We start from the raw sequence: 23,550 nt of genomic DNA on the forward strand, positions 1-23,550 counted from the left end.
CATTATGTTTAAACACAGTGATTATAATTGGTACTTGTAAATTATTTTGAATATTGGCGCTATTTTACAAACAGAATTTTAATTCTAAAAATTTTTTTTTTTCAACGTTTATTTATTTTTTTGGGACAGAGAGAGACAGAGCATGAATGGGGGAGGGGCAGAGAGAGAGGGAGACACAGAATCTGAAACAGGCTCCAGGCTCCGAGCCATCAGCCCAGAGCCCGACGCGGGGCTCGAGCTCATGGACCGCGAGATCGTGACCTGGCTGAAGTCGGACGCTTAACCCACTGCGCCACCCAGGCGCCCCCAGAATTTTAATTCTAAACTCATGATCTTTCACCAGTAAAAGTGGGCTGTTTTTTTTTCCTTTTCTTTTTCCTTTTGTTATTACTGGAATTGATCATTGTGAACTGAATAGGATGGAGTAAATCAACATTCAGTTACTGTTTGGATACAGTAAGAACTCAAAACAGTTTCTAGTTCTGGGCTTAAAAGGAGAGTCAACCTCAAAGTCCAGTTCTAAATGTTAAGAATACAAAATAAAATAAGCTTCAGTATTAGAAATGAAAAGAATTGTTTTTCTGATAACCCATGTTATTCTGTTATTTCCTTTCCTTTTTGGTATATTAATCCATGCTAAACACCTAGCACGTTGATTTTTTTTAATTTTTAAAAAATGTTTATTTATTTTTGAGAGAGAGAGTGTGAGCGGGGAAGGGGCAGAGAGAGAGGGAGACAAGAATCTGAAGCAGGCTTCAGGCTCTGAGCTGTCAGTACAGAGCCTGACATGGGGCTTGAACTCATGAACTCTGAGTTCATGACCTGAGCCGAAGTTGGACACTTAACTGATTGAGCCACCCAGGTACCCCTAGCCTGTTGATTTTTAAGTATTATCTATGGGTTGGTATAATTTGGCATAACATAGAATCTAGAATTTCTGTGCTTGACTCTATGATACATTGATATAATGTTCTGAATGACTATATTATTTTGCTGAAAATATGCCACAGATTACTTAGAATGACTTAAATTGTTTCTTGAAAGAATGCTACTGTAGAAACGTGGTGGCCTCATGGACATGGAAACCAGACTGGATATAATATGACAGTTCTTTTTAAGTTGGATGGAGGCTTAAGTATTGAAAAATCAGCTAAGGTAAGCAAATACTTTAAAATATTTTGTCAAGAAAAAGTGTATTTCTTGTTAAAATAACAATGCAAATCTTTGTAGGAAAAGAAGAAACCAGCAAAACTCCTATAACCTTATCACTCAGAGAGAGTCACTAGTAACAGTTATATGCATTCCAAAACTTCTCTGTGTGTATATTTATATATTTATAAATGGATTAGACTTTACAAATTATTTTAATATAAATATTATATAATATATATAATATATAATATAAATATTCTATTGTTTTTAAATTGCACATTATATCAAAGTAATACATATGTATAATTTTAATTAAAAATTTTTTTAATGTTTATTTTTTGAGAGACAGAGCATGAGTGGGGGAAGGGCAGAGAGAAAGGGAGACACAGAATCCGAAGCAGGCTCCAGGCTCTGAGCTGTCAGCACAGAGCCCAAATTGGAGTTCGAACTCACGAACCACAAGATCATGACCTCAGCTGAAGTCGGACGCTTAACTGACTGAGCCACCCAGGTGCCCCACATATGAATAATTTTAAAGCTCAGATATTACCAGAAAGTAATAGAATCCTTTGCCCAGCTCTTCCTATTTCTATTCCTATTTTCTATTCCTCAGAATCAATCATTTTTAACTTCTACTTATTTCTTCTATTTATCTTTATTTTCCCAAATAACATGCTTCTACTGATGTTTTCTAATTTTGCAGTTTGATGTATTGCCTATTGACTTCAAACCTAGAGGATGAGGATATTTCTCTTCTACATGATTCTCTCTGATGACCCCTGCCTGCCCCCCAACACACACATTTTTGCCTCCCTCTGCCCTCGCAGTGTTGTCCAATGGCCATTTTTGTTAACTCAGTATTCAGTGTTTACGTTATTATATTATGAAAATACTACTCAAAGCTGAATCACATGGTATGCTGAAATCATATTTCCTTTCTTGTACAACTTTCTGTATTACTCAGAGTAATAATTGCTTCATGTACCGGTTGCTTTGTTTTTCTTTTGTCTTCCTCTAAATCCTGTACAAACTTTCTGACATATTTGAAATACCTTTTACATTTAGTCACACTCACTAGGTGTTCTATCCCTTGTTTATTGTTACTATTATTATTCTTTTAATTTTTGCTATCTCCCAAAACGCTCTCTCCTAGAGCCATTTTTTTCATCTCCCTGATCTTGCTTGGTCACTCTCTAGAACTTCTACTTAGCTGTTGACCTGGAACTTCCTTTTATTATTATTCTTGGAATTTTCTTCATCTGTCTTCTAGGAATTCTAAGTATTCCCTTCTTTTTTCTTCTGGATTAAATATGGAACTCTGTTTCTTTGGACCCATGTTTTTCTTTTTTTTAATTTGACTTTCCACTTTTGCTGATATACTTTCTCCGATAGATTCCTGAGAATGGGTATGTAGAAGATAACATTTTGGAGAACTTGTAAGCATGCAGATACACAAAGTCTGTCTTCACAGTTACTTGATAGTTTGGCTGTGTATGGAAGTCTAGGTTGGAAATCATTTTCCTTCAGAATCTTGAAAACATTTTTTCATTATCTTTTAGCTTTTAATATTTTGTTTTTAAAATGTAATTACATTCTAATTGTTGTTTTCTTGTATAGGACTATTTTTGTTTGCTTCTGGAAGCTTTTAGGATTTATTTCTGATAATCTAAAATTTAAAAATTTGAAAATGAGTGGATTTTATTGTTGTTATTGTTGTTATGCTAGTTATACTTGTGAGCACTTCCAATCTAGAAACTCAACCTGGAAATTTTCTTTTATTATATCTTTTATAATTTTTCATTTATTATCTTTGTTTTATTTTTTTTTGATACAACTGTTAATCAGATATTGGACCTTGTGGATTGAGCAATATTCTCAATGCCCTTCTGCATTCCATCTTGTCTTTTTATTTGGTCTTCTGGGAGATTTACTTAATTTTATTTTCAGTTTTTAAAATTAGATACTTTATTTTTGTTATCACCTAAAAATTTTCTAAAAAGGTTTTTTATTTTTAAATTGCATCCTATTTTAATTTTATAATTATAATATTTTCTCATTTCTCTTGGAATATTAATTATTACTATAAGTATTTTTGAAGTTTTCTCTGCATTGTTTTGTTTTCCGTATTTCTTTATTTTTCTTATTTGTTTTGGTTTCTGTCTTGGTGTCCATTCATTCTGAAGATTAAATCACGAAAATGCAGATAAGACATCCTAGATGAGGTTCGATATTCATTATATAGGTGGAAACCTAGCTCTATCATGTAGTGGTGCCCACATGTCAGTAGCTATAGATCGTCATTGTGTGTGTGTGTGTGTGTGTGTGTGTGTGTGTGTGTGTGTTTAGCTTTGCCAGTGAGGACATTCTCCACTCTCTTGCCTGAGGAATATAAGATTGGTTGTTACCATTCAGGGAGTCTGGTGGCAGAAGGGGACTAAAATTCTGACCATTGAGCATACACTTTCATCCATTTCCCCTTTTGCAGTGTGCTTTATGTCCTCAAGCCTCTCTGATTCTGAAAGGCAAAATGATAGTTGAGCCTCAGGATCCCTTTTCCAAAGCAGTGTACTTGAGTTCTGCTTTTAGAATTAAAACATATTGGGGACTCCTGGGTGCCTTGGTCAGTTAAACATCTGACTCTTGGTTTCAGCTCAGGTCATGATCTCATGGTTGTGAGATGGAGTCTTACATGGGGATCCCTGCTGGGCATGGAATCTGCTTAAGAGTCTCTCTGTCCCTCTCTCTCAGCCCCTTCCCCACTCATGCTGTCTCCCTCCCTCCTTCCGTCCCTCCCTCCCTAAGTAAAAAATAAAATAAAATCTCTCTAAAATAAAAAAACAACAACAAAACATCTTATATAGGTCATTATACATACATTATATGTACATATACATCATACCTTATATTGGTCATATATATTTATATATATATGGGTGTATACACACACACACATACTATATGCCTTTCCATATCACTTTAAAAATTCCAAAATTGAGTCAAGATTGAAACTGGAGCTATTTAGAGAGGACAATGGGGAAAAATAGCCCCTGTACTCCAACGTATTGCAATCAAAGTACCTGTAGAGAGAAATCTTGCCCACCCCCATCTGTCAGGGACCATTAATTAAAAAAATACAATAAAAATATTTCCCCTTGAAGCCATAACCATCTGTTTTATTTCTAAATCTATGAATAAGCCTTATGGTAGAGGCTAGAGGATATTGAAAAGAAAATTTGACTTTAAAGGAATGACTAGGTCCTGCCTGGTTTGGGTTTCAGCACTAAGGACTGGAAAGAACTACACTTTGGTATTTATTAGCTGTAGGCTACTTATTTAGTCCTTTAAGTGCCATTTCTTTATATATAAAATAGGACAGTGAAGATGAAGTTACTTGAATCTGGCTTATAATAGTGTATAGTAAGTAGTAGCAATCTTGATCCCCTTCATAGGTTTTCTCCTTTCCCCAACATCAACCTTTGGTGTTTGGAGTTGGGTGGGGCTATGCTCTGGTGTCATCTCTCACATTTGGTGTTACCTTTCCTTTGGGCCAGACACCATGCTAAATTTGGAAATATACCTTTTAAAGGCTCATTATCTATTTTTCCTTTGTTTAATCATGCTCTATATTTCCTGTGACACTGTGTATGTGAGTGTGTGTGCGCGTGTGTCTGTAGCATAGATAGGGAGAATGTCCTAGAGCTGTCTAAGGGGCCAAAACATTCACGCTTATTCTAACCCTTTTGGTAGAAGATGTCTGCTCCCTCAAATGTTGAGTTTGTTGTGTGTTATTTTCACGAAAGTGTGAAAAATGATGAGTCATTTCAACTTACTTTAGAGAAGGAAAAGGAACTTCTGTGCTTTTCTAACTGTGGGAAGTAATTCTTTTCATTCAATCTGGTATGGTTGCATATTGTTTATTACATTTAAAGATGCCATTTTTTAAATTGACCAGCAACAGGAGTGAAGGAAGATGTGTTTCCCCATGCCTGTGTTAATGTGTGTTTGTGAAGTGTACCATTTAGTTGTGGCTGCTATAGAGTTTGTTACTTTTGAGACTCATTCATTACTAAAAACTTAGGGAGCATCTACTGCGTTTCAGCCACTTTGCTAGGCTCTGGTGATAGAGCAGCGAATAAGACATTTCTCTCTGAAGCCTTAATAAAGCCAATAATTTGGTTGGGAAATTAAATAAGTAAGCAAGCAATTGCAATAAAGTGTAATAAGGATTCTAGAGAAATATGGAGTACTGTAGAAGCACAGAGCAGGAGCATTCTGGGGAGATTCCAGAGAAGGTAATGTCTATGGTCTAAGGGATGAGTAGAATTTGACCAAGCAATGTAGCAAAGAGGCAGAGGGACAAGAATATGTCAGGGCCCAGGGACTCAAAGGAATATTGTGTGTTTTTGGAGGTGAAAGTCATTTCAATGTGGCTGCATTTGAGTTTAAAGTAGAACAGGAGATGGTATCATAAAGGTAGGCTAAGGCAAGATCACGTAGGGCCTAGTAAGCCATGTGAAGGAACTGGGCTGCCCTCAGGGCAGTGGGAATTCTCTGAAGGGTTTTAAGGAAAGAGCCATAATGATATTTGCTTTACAAAGATTGTGCAGATCAGATTGGAAGAATGACAAGAATGAGGGGCCAGTTAGAAGACTGTGATGGTGATTGAGGCCCAAAATGATGATGTCTCAGTCTACAGAATTGCTGAGGAAATAAGTTTGAGAGGGATTTAGGAGTTGATACCATCAGACTTGTTGATGTGGGAATGGGAGAGAAGAATGAATTAAGAATGGTTCTTGGGGCGCCTGGGTGGCTCAGTTGGTTAAGCTCCCAACTCTTGATCTTGGCCCAGGTCATGATCTCACAGTTTGGGCTCTGTGCTGACAGTGTGGAGCCTGCTTGGGATTCTTTCCCTCTCTGTCTCTCTCTCTCTCTGCTCTTTCTCCTCTCTCCCTGTCTCTCTCTGTCTCTCCCAAAATAAATACACTTAAAAAAAAAGAAAGAATAGTTCTTAAGTTGTTGGTTTGGCCCACTGAACAGGTTGTATTTATGTTCTTTGAACTCAATTACTCAGAAAGAAGAGGTTTGAGAGATGGGATGGAGTGGAAATTATTTCTGTGTTAGATGTGTTTTGTATGGAGTGATTGAGAGATAGCCAAGGAGTAACATTTGATGGGCATTTCATTATATAGGTCTGAATCTTAGGAATTACATGTGGATTAAAGACAGAGATGTATAAGTCATCTTATAAGATGTATAAAATGAATAAGTTCATTTTAGCCATGGGAGGGGATGAGCTACTTGGGGACTGCATGGGGAGGAGTGCTAAGACAAAACCCCAGGGAATCATGGTAATTAAATGTGGGAGGAGAAAAGAAGCCCATAAAGGAATTGAAGAAGAAATGACCAAAGAAGTAGAAGCAAAACCAATTGAGGGGGGAGTCACAGAAGCCAGAGGAAGACAGTATGTTCAAAGAGTGTCAAATGCTATAAGGAACTCAAGTTGGAAAAGGAGTAAGAAATATTCTTTGGATTTGGTAATAAGGAAATGACTGCAAGACCTGACCAGAATGGAAGTCAGATTGCGGTGGGTCAAAAAATGACTCAAGGTGAGGAAGTAGAGCCGGTGAGTATAGGAGACTCTTAGAAATGGTGTGGGACCCACACCTGAGCCAAGTGTTAATGATGGCCAGTTGGGGTCAGAAGATTGGTTACCTACAGGAGAGTGTGCACATAAGTAGGTATATTGAACTACTGAGATCCAGCTTTTTCATGGATGGAGGAAGGTGGTATAGATACAGAAAAGAGAAAAGCTAGAATGGGTTGGAATTGGAGCTAATAGTGTAAACTCATGATTTTCAGCATACATAGATAATAATAGAAATAAATATAGATGTAAATGCATGTGTGTGTGTTTATTTTCAGTCAGACACACCACACACGCGCACACACACACACACACACACACACACACACACACACACACATTTCCTAGCTCTTTCCAGGCCTTCCCACAGGTACTGTTAACAGTGGTGCTATAGTAACAATCAACAGAGCTAGTGTTCAGATCTTGGTAAAGCTGTCTACTTAAAGGGATCAGGGCTCTTTGGAGAGCTGAGTAATGCTGGGGCTGGCACTTAAAATATCTTGCTGCACTACAAAGTAAGAAGGTACTCAACAATGATGGGATAAGTCAGAAGGACCCAGGAACCAGTTTAATGTGCTCCTGGTGGCCAAATCTGAGAATACTTGAACGTTAAAATGAAGAGTAGAGCTGAGGACATGTTTGCCAATTCTGTAACTTGTTATTTATGAAATTTTTCATTCACTGTAATAGGATAGAGGTGAAGAACGAAGCAAACTTAAGGTAGAGCACATGAGACCAAGGTCACCCACAGGAGAGGTTATGTGGTGGTCAAGGTTGTGCACGCTAGAATGAGCAACTGAGGAACAAACACCTCAGCATCCATTTGCAGTGGGGACTTTGAAGAGTATTTATGACTATTTGTTCACTTGGCTTGGAAGGTAGAAGTTGGATCAGATGATCTTTGTGCCTCGCCACAATTCTGTGCTTGCCCAAAAGAGGAAACTAGAAGGAAACAAAAATTTGAGCTCTTTGGAAGTTTCAGGAATCGGCGTTTGTTTTTGAAATTTAGATTGTAAGTATAGATTAGTGACAGATTTGGAAATTGAGAGATAATACCTGATTCACCTTTGTTTCCAGGGTAGTTCTTACAGGGAATTCGGTATCTTGCCAGTCCTAAAGTTCTTTATGTTTTCGGATGGTTTCAGACTTACCAGTGTTTCAACAAGCAAAGAATTTGATAGCTACTTGCCATCATTATCTGTGTCTTGGCAGGAATCTCAGTCTTATTTCTTCCCAGCTTTTATGTGGTGGGAGTATGTCAGAGTGGGACTTCTTTTCTTTTCTCCTTTGTTTTTAATTGAAGAATAGTTGACACACAATGTTACATTAGTTTTAGGTGTACAATATAGTGATGGGACAACTATGCTCACAAGTGTACCTACCATCTGCCACACTATTGCGATACCATTAACTATATTCCCTATGCTGTGCTTTTTATGCCCACGACATACTTATTCCATAAGTGGAAGCCTATACCTCCCACTCCCCTTCCACCCATTTTGCCCAACCTCACACCCCCTCCTGACTGACAACCATCAGTTTGTTCTCTGTATTTACGGGTTTGTTTCTGCTTTAGTTTGCTTTGTTCTTTAGATTCCACATGTAAGTGAAATCATATGGTATTTGTCTTTTTCTATCTGACTTATTTCACTTAACATAATGCCCTCCAGGCGCCTGGTTGGCTTAGTTGGTTAAGCCTCTGACTGGCTCAGGTCATGATCTTGCAGTCGGTGAGTTCGAGCCCTATGTCAGGCTCTGTGCTGACAGCTCAGAGCCTTGAGTCTGCTTCAGACTCTGAGTCTCCCTTTCTCCCTGCCCCTCCCCAGCTCGTGCTCTGTCTCTCTGTCTCTCTCTTTCTCAAAATTAAATAAACATTAAAAAACACACATAATACCCATCCATGCTGTCGGATTGGAATTTCTTTTATTTTCTATTTATCGTGAAGTATGACACATATATAGAAAAATACACAGAACATATGTGAAATGCTTAATGAATGATTAGAAAAAGAACAGTCATCCTGATCAACAAATAGAGCATTGCTAGCACCTCAGAAGCTCCCCCCACCCTCTGTGAGCCTCTCCAATCACTGCCCCTTCCTCCTTCCCAAAGATCCACTGTCCTGCCTTCTGACACTATCGTTTATTTTTTGTCTGCCTGTGTACATAGAACCACATAGCGTGTATTCTTTTGTGTTTGGCTAATTTGGCTCAACATTATATTTGTGACATTTACCTAGGTTGTTGTGTGCAGCTATAGTTTGTTTATATTGGTGTATGATATTTCATTGTATTATACATTCTGCTCTTGAAATTTAGGTAGTTTCCAATTTTGGCTACTCTGAACAATGCTACTATGAACACTATTGATTATCAGTCGGAGCACATATGCTCCCAACAGCATTTCTGCTGGAAGTGGTATCACTGGATCATAGGGCATGTGTAGGTCAGCTCTGATCGAGCATGTAAACGTGCCTTCCAGAGTGCTTATATTTCACTTTTACTCCACATGCCCACATGCTCCCCAACACTAGCTTTTGTAGCAGGACTTTTTTTTTTCTCATTATTGGCTCCTCCTTATCTCACCTCTCTCACTCTTATATTCTGATGGTTCCGTTTGTATCCTGGGCTTGCCTTATGTAAAACTATTCCGATTTTTAAAATATCTCATTGAAATCTGTCTTGCTTTAGTTTTATATCTTTCTTGTCTCTCTTCCATTGAGGTTAGACATACACATTTTAATTTTTTATTTACTGAGTATGTCCCAAGACAGCAGCGCAGTTGACTTAGGCAAAAGGTGTTGGGGGAGTTACAAATTGTGGATATGGCCAATGCAGCAGAGATGGACTGGATCTCGTAAGAAGGGACTACATTTCGGGGCGCCTGGGTGGTCAGTCCGTTAAGCGTCCGACTTCAGCTCAGGTCACGATCTCGCGGTCCGTGAGTTCGAGCCCCGCATCGGGCTCTGGGCTGATGGCTCGGAGCCTGGAGCCTGCTTCCGATTCTGTGTCTCCCTCTCTCTCTGCCCCTGCCCCGTTCATGCTCTGTCTCTCTCTGTCTCAAAAATAAATAAAACGTTAAAAAAAATTAAAAAAAAAAAAGGGACTACATTTCTTTGTGAACAGGAAAGTGTATCTTGATGACTGAAAAAAATTTTTTTTCATTGTTGAAAGAAGTAACTTTGAGGCACATACTGTAAGTATGTATTATAAAAAAAAGTAGCAGGTCCTTTAAAAATAAATTAAAAAATAAAAAGATAAGTGTTGTGATATTATAAATTCTGTCCAACAAGTCCTTTCAAACGGACCCTAGAATGCAAGTCTGGTGGAGTCAGCTTTCTTTTAACAAAGAAAGTTTTGTATATAAGTGTAGTGGGGGAGGCTGCTCGGGGTAAATGGAATAAAAAAATCTTCCTAATCACTGTTTTGCCATTTTATGCCCAGGTTAATTGATTATTTTTATCCTACAAATTGATTATACTTGAATTACCTGCCTAATATGTGTTAAAGGCACAATAAGTATTTTTGAAGGGCTACCATGGTTTGCCTTTCTGGAAAAATAGGAAATCAATTAGTTGATATTTCTCTTTAGCATAATTTACAGTAAAGCCTTGGATTGTGAGTAACTTGTTCTGTGAGTGTTCCCCCAGATGAGCAAACATTTCTAATAAATTTTAGTTTGATGAACGAGTGATGCCTTGCGATATGAGCAGTAAGTGATGCCAAATGTCCCATGATCACAACTGAGCCAATGGTTCTTGAAATTCGCTTTGACATACAAGTGCTTTGGATTACAAGCATGTTCCCAGAATGAAATTATGCTTGCAAACCAAGATTTACTGTATTTTATAAGATTCTCCCATGTATTTGCCCCCAAAACTAAATCTTCTTGCTAAAAGCAACAGAAGGTAGTTGTTTGTATTTGACCTGGCATCAAAATTCTCCAATTAAATTATTGTAGGGAAATAGAAAAAATAATGTAATAATATGTATTCCACAATTAGAAATTGCATTGCATATTTCCCAAGCAAGAAGAGGTTAATGATTGCCTCTAGCTAGTATAATTAGAAAAATAATGGAAATTTATTCCTCTCTCTTCTTTTTTCAAACTTTGCTTTGTTCTTTGTTTCTTAAGTTCCCAGTTTCATCTTTGCAGTATCTACAGGGCAGAAAGAGAGCACAATGCCAGTGAGATTTCTTTCTTTTTCTTTCTAAGTGCTGCTCTTGGCTCTCTAAAGTCCTTAAAAGTACATAGCCAAAAAAATAGGGAAATCAGAATAATCACGCTATATTTCTGACCGCTCTGTACTTCTGATCAATACAGAGAAGTCACAGAGATTGTCAAGTGTGTCTCCTTCTGTATGTCCTCTGTTCCCTAGGGCAGCCATAACAAATGGAATAGCTTAGAACAAAAATAACTTAACTTTCTCACGATCCTGGAGGCTAGAATTCCAAAATCAAGATGTTGGCAGGCCATGTTCCTTCCGTGCCTCTTCCGGCTTCCGGTGGTTGTAGGTAATCTTTGGCATTTCTTGGCTTGTAGATGTGTTACTTCAATCTCTGCCCCTGTCATCATATGGCCTTCTCTCCACGTGTGTCTCTGCTTTACTTACATAGATGCCAGCCATTGGATTAAGGCCCATCCTAATCCAGTAAAATTTCATTTTAATAACTAATTATATATGTAAAGACCATATTTCCAAATAAGATCACATTCTGAATTTCTGAGTGACAGGAATTTTGAAGGACACTGTTCATCTCAGTACATTTCCCTTTTGTCTTTCTTCCTGTCGAATTTTAGTTAAACATTTCCAAAATGGCTATGGGCAGTGGCTTATCCAAGCTGGGCAATGGGAGCAGTTAGCCCTGCTAACTATCTGCAGGCAGTTAAGTGGGTACACTATGTGTAGACTACAGATTGGCCTATATTTTATTAGTAGTATGTCTGACAATTCTATATAATGTCAGTGATTAAATACTCCTCCCCACAAAATGTTTTGTTGGTCTAAGTTTTACCCATCTGTGCGATTGTTCTTGAGTTTCAATAACATATATGTATGCTTCAATTTAGCACATTTTTATTATTAACCCTTTAATAAATGTTATATTCTACATGGAAGTAAATTTGGAGAACTCTTAGTGATATAGTTGTCCCCAGGTTCATGGAGACTCTGCTGCATATAGTCATTTTGAAAGTAAGTTTATAACAGTTTAAAATAGTTGTGCACATAGTTTATACCCTCAGTCCCTGTCTTATTACATATTGCATTTAGAAGTAGATTAGAAACAGCAATAGCATAGTGATTATCAAAAGAAAAAACTCAGCATAAGTTACTTTAGTGTGACCTTTTTGGAGTTTTACTTTTATGCTTAAAGTTGTAAATAGAAATAATTGATAGGCTGAACTTTATTAAAATTAAAAACTTCTGCTCTGCCAAAGACAATGTCAAGAGAATGAGAAGACAAGTCACAGATGGGAGAAAATAGTTGTAAAAGATATATCTTGTTACATGAAATACAGGAAAGGGGCGCCTGGGTGGCTCAATTGGTTAAGCATCCAACTCTTGATTTCAGCTCAGGTCATGATGTCACAGTTCATGGTTTGAGCCCCGCATCAGGCTCTGCGCTGACAGTGCAAAGCCTGCTTGGGATTCTCTCTCTCCTCTTTGCTTCTCCCCCACTTGCACGGGTGCGTGCTCTGTCTCTTTCTCCCAATAAATAAATAAATAAATAAATAAATAAATAAATAAACTTTAAAAATATATCCAGGTAGAACTCTTAAAATTCAATAGTAAGAAAATAATTCAATTAAAAAATGGGCCAAAGACCTTAACAGAAACCTCACCAATGAGGAGATACAGATGACAAATAAGTATATGAAAAGTTATTCATATCACATGTCATCAGGAAATGAAAATTAACACAAGATGGCACTGCACACCTATTAGAACGGCCAAAACCTGGAACACTAACAATTCTAAGTGCTGACAAGGATGTGAAGCAACAAGAACTCTCATTCGTGCTGGTGGGGATGCAGAATGGTCCAGCCAGTCACTTTGGAACACAGTCTGGTAGTTTCTTACAAAACTAAACATACTCCTACCATAGGATCCAGCAATCAATTTGCTCAGTATTTACCTACATGAGTGAGAACTTACGTCCACACAAAATCTGTACATAGATGTTTACAGCAGCTTTATTCCTAATTGTCCAAAATTGGAAGCAGTCAAGGTGTCCTTTAGTCAGTGAGGTGGTAAATAGACCTGGTGGATCCAGACAGTGGAATATTAGTGAATGCTGAAAAGAAATGAGCTCGGAAGCCCTGAAAAGACTTGGAGGAAGCTTAAGAAGCCAATCTGAAAAGACTACATATGGTATGACTCCAAGTATATGACATTCTGTGAAAGACAAAACTTTGGAGGCAGTGAAAAGATAAGTGGTAGCCAGGGGCTGTGAAGAGGAGGGACCAATGAATAGGTGAAGCATACTGGATTGTGAGGGCAGTGAAAGACTCTGTATGATACTGTGATGATACATACATGTCAAGTTACACGTTTGTCCAAACCTATACAGTGTAACGCACCACGAGTGAAGTATGATGTAACGTATGGTTTTTGGGTGATAATGATGTGTCAGCCCAGGTTCATCAGTTGGAACAAATGTACCACTGTACCACTGTAGTGGAGGATGCTGGCAATGGGGGAGGCCGTGCATTTTGGGGGCAAAGGGGGATATGGGAAGTTTCTGTACCTTCCGCTCAATTTTGTTAGGGATCTCAACTGCTCTAAAAAAATAACCTATGTTTTAAAAAAAAAACTTAGAGGACAGTGTGAACTGTGATGTGCAGTATGTAATATTTTGCTCGGTAAGTGCATATTTGAATTCATATATGAAATATTTTACTAATCTTAATGTCTCTGGAATTGAAATTCTTGATTTGTTGTTAATTGTTTTAAAATTAAAGAAAGAATCAAAGTGAAACATGACACCAGTGGTGTGCTTTAGTTGTGGCAGATATGAAACAAAAACCCCACATACCTTGGATTTCTTTGTTGATAGCACTTCAGATGTTTCATAGAAATTAAATATGTCAGGTAATCAGATTTGCTGTGTAAAAGGTGGTAAGAGTTGAAGTAAAGAAGTCCTTCTTCTGTTTCTGGAAAGACTGCAGCTGAACTCACAGAAGGTATCTTGAAACAACTGGATGGTTGTTTCATAAACCTCTGTTGTGGTCAGCAAAATAAGAGTGCTGCATATCTGGCCAGTATTCACAGCGGAATTCATACAAAAATCAAACAGATTGATCTCAGATTTTATTTCTGTCTTCTGGAAATCATTCTTTCAACCTTGTGGAATTTTCTTTTTTGGAAAGATTTCTTCATGTGTGATGTTTTCTGGGACTTTGGAAAAATTTTGCTCATTCTTTTTAATCTCACCTCATTGTTGGAAAAAGCTACAGAAAGTCTTTCCTAGACAAGATGGAATGCTCATTATGAAGCTAGGGCACAGTAAATTTTGAAAAGTTGATCTCAACTTGGAAGTACTGTGTGACACAAAGAAATGTGGACAAATGAGAATCAGCTCAGATTATGTTCTTGGCTACCGCAGTTTTTCCCTTTTCAGTCATCTCCAGCCCCCACCCCCCCCACCCCCGTATAGAAGTTTAGATGAGGTTAATCAGATACAAACATATTTTCAGATAGCCAGAATCTGCCTTGAACAATGTACAGTGAAATACCAAGCTTTCAAACTTTTCTTTGGAGTGCACAGAAAGGCAAAGCCTATTTACTATGCAACAAAAAAATGCAAGGAAATGAACATTTACATAGAAAAAAAAATCAAATTCTGAAGAAGAGTGTCAAGAGAAACAACAAAAGATTCTAGTCTTACAAAGCAAAATAACAATGTTGAATAGCCCAATCATTTTCTTTTCTTTAAAAAAAATTTTTAATGTTTATTTTTGAGAGAAAGAGGGAGAGAGAGAGAGGGAGAGAGAGCGAGCAGGGGAGGGGCAGAGAGAGGGAGACACAGAATCTGAAGCAGGCTCCAGGCTCTGAGCTGTCAGCACAGAGCCTGACGTGGGGCTTGAGCTCACGAACTGCGAGATGAGCCGAAGTCAGACAGACCCTTAACGGACTGAGCCACCCAGGTGCCCCTAGCCCAATCATTTTCACCAAGAACTGGACAGTTGTTCTAAAGCCATGGATCAAATAATGTCTGTGTTCACTATCATTCAGCCATTCTCTCTAATTCTGTTACTTTCAGAAGACATACTTGGGAAGTGGAAATTTTTCACTCCAGAAGCATTTGTAAACACTTTGAGTGGATCTAAATAAACAAAGGCATGGGTACTACTGCATTTTTTGGGATTTAATGAGAAATGGAACTTTTATGAATCTCTGTCAAACTTGCCTTTATGTCTAATACTTGCCCAAAATATTTGTATATTTTGGGCTTCATTTGAAAAAACATGTTTCTAGGGGTGCTTGGGTGGCTCAGTTGGCTAATCATCTGACTCTTGATATTGGCTCAGTTCATGATCCCAGAGTTTTGGAATTGAGACCTGTTTTGGGCTCCACACCAAGTGTGGAGACTGCTTAAAATTCTCTCTCTCTCTCTCTCTCTCCTCTCTCTCTCTCTCTCTCTCTCTTCCTCTGCCCCTCTCCCCCACTTGTGCTCTCTCTCTCTCAAATAAAAAAAAATAGTAATAATTTAAAATTAAAAAAAAGAAAACACATTTCTAAATTAAATTATAAAAGGTGTTTTTCTATCAACTATGCAAGGATAGATTGACAAATCTGGCTATAGCCTTTATAAAACATATACATACAAAGAAGATCAATTTCGACAAAGTTCTTGACATGTTTAGAAGTTAAGACTCAAAATGGCAAATATTATTCATTTCTATAATGAACCAATATACAGATACATTATTTACTTTTTTAAAAACACATTAACAGGGGCGCCTGGGTGGCGCAGTCGGTTAAGCGTCCGACTTCAGCCAGGTCACGATCTCGCGGTCCGTGAGTTCGAGCCCCGCGTCGGGCTCTGGGCTGATGGCTCAGAGCCTGGAGCCTGTTTCTGATTCTGTGTCTCCCTCTCTCTCTGCCCCTCCCCCGTTCATGCTCTGTCTCTCTCTGTCCCAAAAATAAATAAACGTTGGAAAATAAAAATAAAAACACATTAACATAATCAAATACATGAATCCATTACTTTTCCTTTTTTATACTCTAATATTTATTTTATTTAAAAATGGCATGATTGTTCATATAAAGTTAAATAAAAGAAAACTTTTAGTATCTGCATTTCTTTTTTGGATATTATCACTATTTCATTTCGTTATTATTACTGAAAATCATTTTGTCATATAGAAGAGGAGGGTTGTTCAAAAGTGTTTCTGTTGGGGTGCCTGGGTGGCTCAGTCGGTTAAGTGTCCAACTCTTCATTTTGGCTCAGGTCACGATCTCATGGTTAATGAGTTTGAGCCCCACGTGGGGCTCTGCACTGACAACGCAGAGCCTACTTAGGATTCTCTCTCTCTCTCTCTCTCTCTCTCTCTCTCTCTCTCTTTCTCTGCCCCTCCCCTGTTCATACTGTCTCTCTTTCTCTCTCTCAAAATAAATAAACATTAAAAAAAATGTGTTTCTGTCTTCTGTCAGTTACAGTAAATACACCTCTGGTTACAAAAATACCAGATAGCTCTGCTGGTGTAAACTTTAATCTGTTAACTTCTGGTTGTGCTGTCTGCACATTGTAGGGCACAACAAAAGAGACTCTCCTGTCTAATCTCAATTCATCCTTAAGAAAAAGTGTATTATAAATAATTTTTTAGAATAAAATAAAACATTGAACTCTAAAATGAGTTTCAATTAAAATTTATTTTCATTTGAAAATTTTAAAATACCACTGTGAAATAAATTTTAAAAAGGTACCTAATCCTTTTGCATTTCCGTGTAGCTTGCAAGGGAAACTTTGAGATTCAAAAGAAGAATTTATTGAACGACAGTAGGTTACAGAGATTATAGTAGAAATAACCAGACACCGCTACTAATAACACAGTAGAAGCTGAGAACAAATGGAGTTAATCTCTGAAAACACATCTTTTTATTTTTTTAATTTTTAAAACGAGTTTTATTTTTTAAGTTTATTTATTTGTTTTGAGAGAGATAGAGCATGTGCGTGTGCACGCATGAAGGGGGAAGGGGCAGAGAGAAAGGGAGAAAGAGAATCCCAAGCAGCTATGTGCTGTCACTGTGGAGCTGGAGGCAGGGCTGGATCCCACGAACCGTGAGATCATGACCTGAGCTGAAATCAAGAGTTGGACGCTTAACTAACTGAGCCACCCAGGCACCCCAAAACACACTTTATATACTAGACCTCTACTGTAGAATTAGAACACACCAGAGTATGCAAGCATGCATTCCATTGACCAACAGAGTGATGATGTCATCACACACATATAGCTTCTGGAAAATTCCATCATACAGTCAAAAGAGAGTGACAGTGAAAAAGGCAAATGATGTTTTAGGTTTACTATGAAGATCGTTTTGAACACAAGGACCCCCTGCAGGATGCCCGGGGATCCCCTTGTCCCTGGCCACATGTAAAGAACTACTGTTCTAGATGTTTGGATCTATGTTATCTGTGAAAATCATTGTACACTTTTTACATTTTGCAACCCTAAAGCAGGTATTGGTAATTCCACATCAAGATCTTCCTCAGCTAAGACTTATTCTGTGTCTTCTCATAAAGTTAACTCTTATCACTTTGTCATGTCATATTAATAATGGCAAGGGTAAGAAAGTGGAAGAATGGTGGGCACTTTTATTTCATGAAATTAATTAATTAATTAATTAAAATTAGAGAGGAAATACACAATCTTGGTTCAAGGCTAGACTTTGTTGGTGTAGAATCAAGTTCCTTATTCCTTGATCCAGTTTATGACTGGAAGGAATGAAGATTTGGATGAGAACATCAACCTTCCCTATCTAGGGTATTACTGCTCCAGCTTAACTATGGGAAAACCTGGCTAAAGCGTCACAGGGACAAAGGTCTCAGCTTCCTCTCACATTGCAATTATAACATTGCAGGGTGTGTTCCTGTTCCGTCTTCTGGTTGGAACTGCGCATCTCCAGAGCTCTCTCAAACATTGGGTTTAATGTGATAATTAGTTACAATTACATTGCCCTTTAACAAATCACTATTAATGTGCACTAATGTGCCATTAAGATTGGAAAGTTGTTAAATTGTGAAATACTTTGTGCTGAATGTCTTTGATTCTAAGATGCACATTTGGACACATTTTAACAACACTGAAATGAGAATGTGTTTTTCTTTCTTTTTAAAAAATTTTTTTAAAGATTTATTTATAATTTTTGAGAGCACACAAGCAGGGAAGGGGCAGAGAGAGAGGGGGACAGAAGATCTAAAGCGGGCCCTGTGCTGACAGCAGTGGGCCCCATGTGGGGCTCGAACCCATGAACCACGAGATCATGACCTGAGCCAAAGTCAGACGCTCAGGTGCCTGAGAATGTGTTTTTTCAGTCAAAGATGCATCAGTTTAACTGGTGGGATTTCCTCCCCCATTTTTGTGAAATATGTTTTTGTTTATATTTCTTTTGATATAATTACAAATGTTTATTTCATGAGGAAGACTAGAATGTATTTCCTCTTTAATAGTTTCTATATTTTTTCTATTAAAAGATTTACAGAATCTGGTGATAATTTATATATATATATATATATATTTTTTTTTTTTTTTTTTTTCTGAAATGTGCATTTCCACATTAAGTGCCTCATAGCAAACAGGAAATTAACATTAAATTATTTTCATGTAAATTGTTCAAAAGTTTGCTTTCCTTTTCAAAAAAATCTCTTTTGGGGGTCCTGTGTAGCTCAGTGGGTTAAGCATCCAGCTTCAGCTCAGGTCATGATCTCATGATTGATGAGTTCAAGCCCAGCGTCAGGCTCTGTGCTGACAACTCAGAGCCTGGAGCCTCCTTCAGATTCTGTGTCTCCCTCTCTCTGTGCCCCTCCCCTGCTCCCACTCTCTCTCTTTCTCTCAAGAATAAAATCAACATAAAAAACCCTCCAAAATCCTCTTTTGCTTATGTTTTCAATTTGATATTGAGTAGTTAATTTTGTTCATAATAGGTTTATTTTAGGACAGTGGAACTTATAGAAGAGTCCATTGAAGGGTCTCCAGGTCTGAGTTTCTACTTCAAAATTAATGGATTGCCCATATTTCTGAAAGGCTCAAACTGGATCCCAGCAGATTCGTTCCAGGATCGAGTAACCTCTGACTTGTAAGTTATTGTTTTTTTGTTTCTTCTTTTTCTTTTTATTAACGGTCCCACAAAGCTAAAGAGTTACTAATTTTTTTTACTTTCTTTGGTTCCAGTGAAAGGAACTCAGAGAAAAGACAGAATTCTGGGATGGTGGAAACTTTAGAATGGAAAGGATTTTTAAATCATATATTCAACTCTCATGAGCTATAGATAGTCTTAACAGCTAAACTACTAGAGACTGCTGAAACCATCCAATTTTTAAAAACTATTATATATTTCCTCTGGAGGAACAAGAAAGTGTCTCGTGCACATTTTGGATAGTTAGTTCCTGGAAAAAAAATGATTAAATTTGGCTTTTTTTAAAAATACAAAAACCTTAAATACTTCTGTGCATTCTTTTTAAAAATGGAAACCCATATTTACCTCTTCATTCTGAGCTCTTTGCATATTCTTTTACTTTTACCTTAATAAAAAGAACATTAAAAACTTTACAAATTTAAATCTAGAAAAAAAATGTAAAGTGTTTATCTGAAGCTTTGAGAATAGCACTTACAAGAAAATATTTCCTGATTGTGATTATAAGCTTTGTGATAGTAAAAATGAACTTTGTGAAGTGAGAATAAACACATTTAACTTACTTACATATGGATAAATATGCATTGTAGCATATTATTCGGTGTTTAGAATTTGCCAAAAATTGTAGTAATTTGCTTTTATTTTAAACTGTGTAAAAAAGAGAGAGAGAGAGAGAGAGAGAGAGAGAGAGAGAGGCAAACTGTAAGACAGACTCTTAACTATAGAGAACAAACTGAGGGTTGCTGGAGGGGAGGAGGATGGGCTGGATGGATGAGGGATGTTACGGAGGGCACTTGTTGGGATGAGCACTGGTGCTATATATAAGTGATGAATCACTAAATTCTATTACTGAAACCAATATTCTTTTATATGTTAGCCAACTAGAGTTTAAATAAAAACTTGAAACAAGAAAAAAAAATCAAAACAAAAAGATAGAGAAAGGCAAACCTAGAATCAGACTCTCAACTATAGAGAACAAACTGATGGTTGGTTACCAGAGGAGACGTGGGTGGACTCATGGATTAAATAGTTGATGGGTATTAGAGAGGGCACTTGTGATGGGCACAGGGTGTTGTACTTTTTTTATAATTAAAAAAATGTTTTAATGTTTATTTATTTTTGAAATCAAGAAATGTGAGATCATGACCTGACCTGAAGTCAGATGTTTAGCTGACTGAGCCACCCAGGCGCTCCAGGGTATTGTACTTAAGTGCTGAATCACTATATCATAAACCTGGAACTAACAAGATACTGTATGTTAACTAACTAGAATTTCAATAAAATGTATACAAAAAGAAAAAAGAAAAAGAAAGCCCAGAAATGGACTCACGACTGTATGATCAACTAATCCTCGACAAAGTAGGAAAGAATATCCAATGGAAAAAAGACAGTCTCTTCAACCAATGATGTTGAGAAAACTGGACAGCAATGTACAAAAGAATGAAACTGGACCACTTTCTTATAGCACACACAAAAATAAATAAATTCAAAATGGATGAAAGACCTAAATGTGAGACAAGAAACCATTAAAATCCTAGAGAAGTCAGGCAGCAACCTCTTTGACCTCGGCCATAGCAACTTCTTACTAGACACATCTCTGGAGGAAAGGGAAACAAAAGCAAAAATGAACTATTGTGACTTCATCAATATAAGAAATTTCTGCACAGTGAAGGAAACAATCAGCAAAACTAAAAGGCAACCTTTGGAATTGGAGAAGATATTTGCACATGAGATATCCGATAAAGGGTTAGTATCCAAAATCTGCCATCAAACTCAACTCCTCACACTCAACACCGAAAAAACAAATAATCCAGTTAAGAAATGGGCAGAAGACGTGAATAGACACTTTTTCAAAGAAGACATACAGATGGCCAACAGACACATGAAAAAATGCTCAAAGTCACTCATCATCAGGGAAATACAAATCAAAACTACGATGAGATATTACCTTACACCAGTCAGAATGGCTAAAATTAAGAACATGGGAAACAACAAGTGTTGGTGATGATGCAGAGAAACGGGAACCCTCTTACACTGCTGGTAGGAATGCAAACTGGTGCAGCCACTCTGGAAAACAGTGTTGAGGTTCCTCAAAAAGTTAAAACTAGAACTACCCTATGACCCAGCAGTTGTACTACTACGTATTTACCCAAAGGATACAAAAATACTGATTCGAAGGGGAAACATGCACCCCAATGTTTATGGCAGCACTATCGACAATAGCCAAATAATGGAAAGAGCTCCAATGTCCATGGACTGATGAATGGATAAAGAAGTGGTGTGTGTGTGTGTGTGTGTGTGTGTGTGTGTATATATATATATATATATATATATATATATATATATATAATGGAATATTAAGGAGCCATAAAAAGAATGAAGTCTTGCCAGTTGAAATGACGTGGATGGAACTAGAGTATATTTTGCTGAGCAAAATAAGTCAGTCAGAGACAATACTGTATGATTTCATGCATATGTGGAATTTGAGAAACAAAACGGATGAAAGTGGAGGGGAAAAAAGAGGCAAAGCATAAAACAGACTCTTAACTATAGAGAACAAACTGAGGGCTGATGGAGGGAAGTGGGTGGGAGATGGGTTAAATGGGTGATGGGTATTAAAGAGGGCACTTGTGATGAGCACTGGGTGTTGTATTAAGTGATGAATCACAAAATTCTACTCCTGAAACTAATATTACACTGTATGTTACCTAACTGGAATTTAAATATAAACTTAAAAAAGAATTAAAACAAGCAAACAAAAATGAACTGTGTATATCGTCTTGAATTTCATAGGAAAGTGAAATTATTCTCCAGACATAGACACAGATAATTTACTGCCTCTTTTGCTTTTCAAAGTTCCTCTCCTAGCTGGCTTTGGCAGTGGCTGTTCACCATAGCTACGCCAATTAGTGAACCTGCCCATGGATGCCTTTGCTGAAGCACAATGCTCTGGGTCCTTGGTCAGCCAGTTATTGGGCTTCTTGGTTCCTCCCTGGGCTCTGTTCTGGAAATGCAGGTAGATGTTCTTAAAGTAGCTGTTAATTGCTAGATTTTCCTGTGGGTCATGTGAATAGGAATTGGAAAGATGAGAAAGGAAACTTACTAGAGAAAGAAGCATAGCAGGTGCCCTACTTATGGTGGTTCAGCATGATTTTTTGACTGTACCATGGTGTAAGAGTAATACACATTCAGTAGAAATTATACTTTGAATTTTAAATTTTGATCTATTCCTGGGCAAGTGATCTGTCGAACAGTAATCTCTCATGATCCTGGGCTGTGGTGGTGGCCTCAGTTCCCAGTCAGCCACATGACACTGAGGGTGATCAACCAATACACTCACGATCCTTCTGTTCCCATGTAACCATTGGTTTTTCATGTTCACTATAGTATTCAGTAAATTACAGGAGATATTTAGTACTTTATTATAAACTAGTCTATGTGTTAGATGATTTTGCCCAACTGTAGGCTAATGTACGTGTTCTGAGCACATCTAAGGTAGGTTAGGCTAAGCCAGGATGTTCAATAGGTTAAGGTGTATTGAATTCATTTTCTAATTAACAATACTTTCAACTTATGATGGGCTAATTGGGATATAATCCCATCATAAGTTGAGGAAGATATGGACTGGAAGAATTGAAAAAAAGAGATAAAAGTAAGCCAGGTACTGGGATGCCTGGGTGGCTCGTTTGGGCGTCCGACTGTTGGTTTTGGCTCAGGTCATGATCTCATGGTTTGTGAGATGGAGCCCCACTCTGACAGCACAGAGCCTGCTTGGGATTTCCTCTCCACCCCCCCCCCCCCACCACCTCTCTCCCTTCCCTGCTTGTGTTCTCTCTCCAAATAAATAACCTTAAAAACAAAGGCATGCCAGGAACTAATATGCAAAATTTGATTTTTGTCTTATAATTTGCAACGGTTATATAAAATTAGCTCATACTTTCTAAGGTTTTACAACTATTTTAAAAAGAGTATAATAATAACTGTGAATTTAGAAGGCAGAGAAAAGGTATAGCCCATAATTTTTCTAGATTTGCTTATGTGGTTACAGTTAATGTGTATATAATTTCCACTTTCTCCACTTAGCACTGTATCCAAACCATCAAAATTTCAAAATGTGTTTTTCTAACAGAGGTTTGAAATGTATTTATCAACCAGGATGTGTTTTTTAAAATATTTTTTTAACACCCCCAGATTTCCAAATTAACATTTGTTTTTAAAAATTTCTTCTATAGGCTACGGCTTCTTTTGCAGTCTGCTGTGGATGCTAACATGAATACTCTCCGGGTTTGGGGAGGAGGAATATATGAGCAAGATGAATTCTATCAACTCTGTGATGAACTGGGAATAATGGTGGGTAGCTGACAGCATTTTATTGGTTGATATGTTACTGTAT

The 23,550-nt window shown here is 37.5% G+C and overlaps 1 protein-coding gene across 2 annotated transcripts in view; it reads left to right on the forward strand.

Moving 5' to 3' along the window:
* The window catches only part of MANBA (mannosidase beta), a 112,243-nt gene that overhangs the window by 45,560 nt on the left and 43,133 nt on the right, over window positions 1–23,550 (forward strand). For both annotated transcript variants that reach the window (XM_043571616.1, XM_043571625.1), the window contains exons 7-9: window positions 1,045–1,155; window positions 18,949–19,100; window positions 23,390–23,507. In XM_043571616.1, the coding sequence (XP_043427551.1) occupies window positions 1,045–1,155; window positions 18,949–19,100; window positions 23,390–23,507 (381 nt within the window). The remainder of the gene's footprint in view (window positions 1–1,044; window positions 1,156–18,948; window positions 19,101–23,389; window positions 23,508–23,550) is intronic.

The sequence above is a fragment of the Prionailurus bengalensis genome, chromosome B1 (assembly GCF_016509475.1).
Source record: "Prionailurus bengalensis isolate Pbe53 chromosome B1, Fcat_Pben_1.1_paternal_pri, whole genome shotgun sequence".
Taxonomy (NCBI): Eukaryota; Metazoa; Chordata; class Mammalia; order Carnivora; family Felidae; genus Prionailurus; species Prionailurus bengalensis.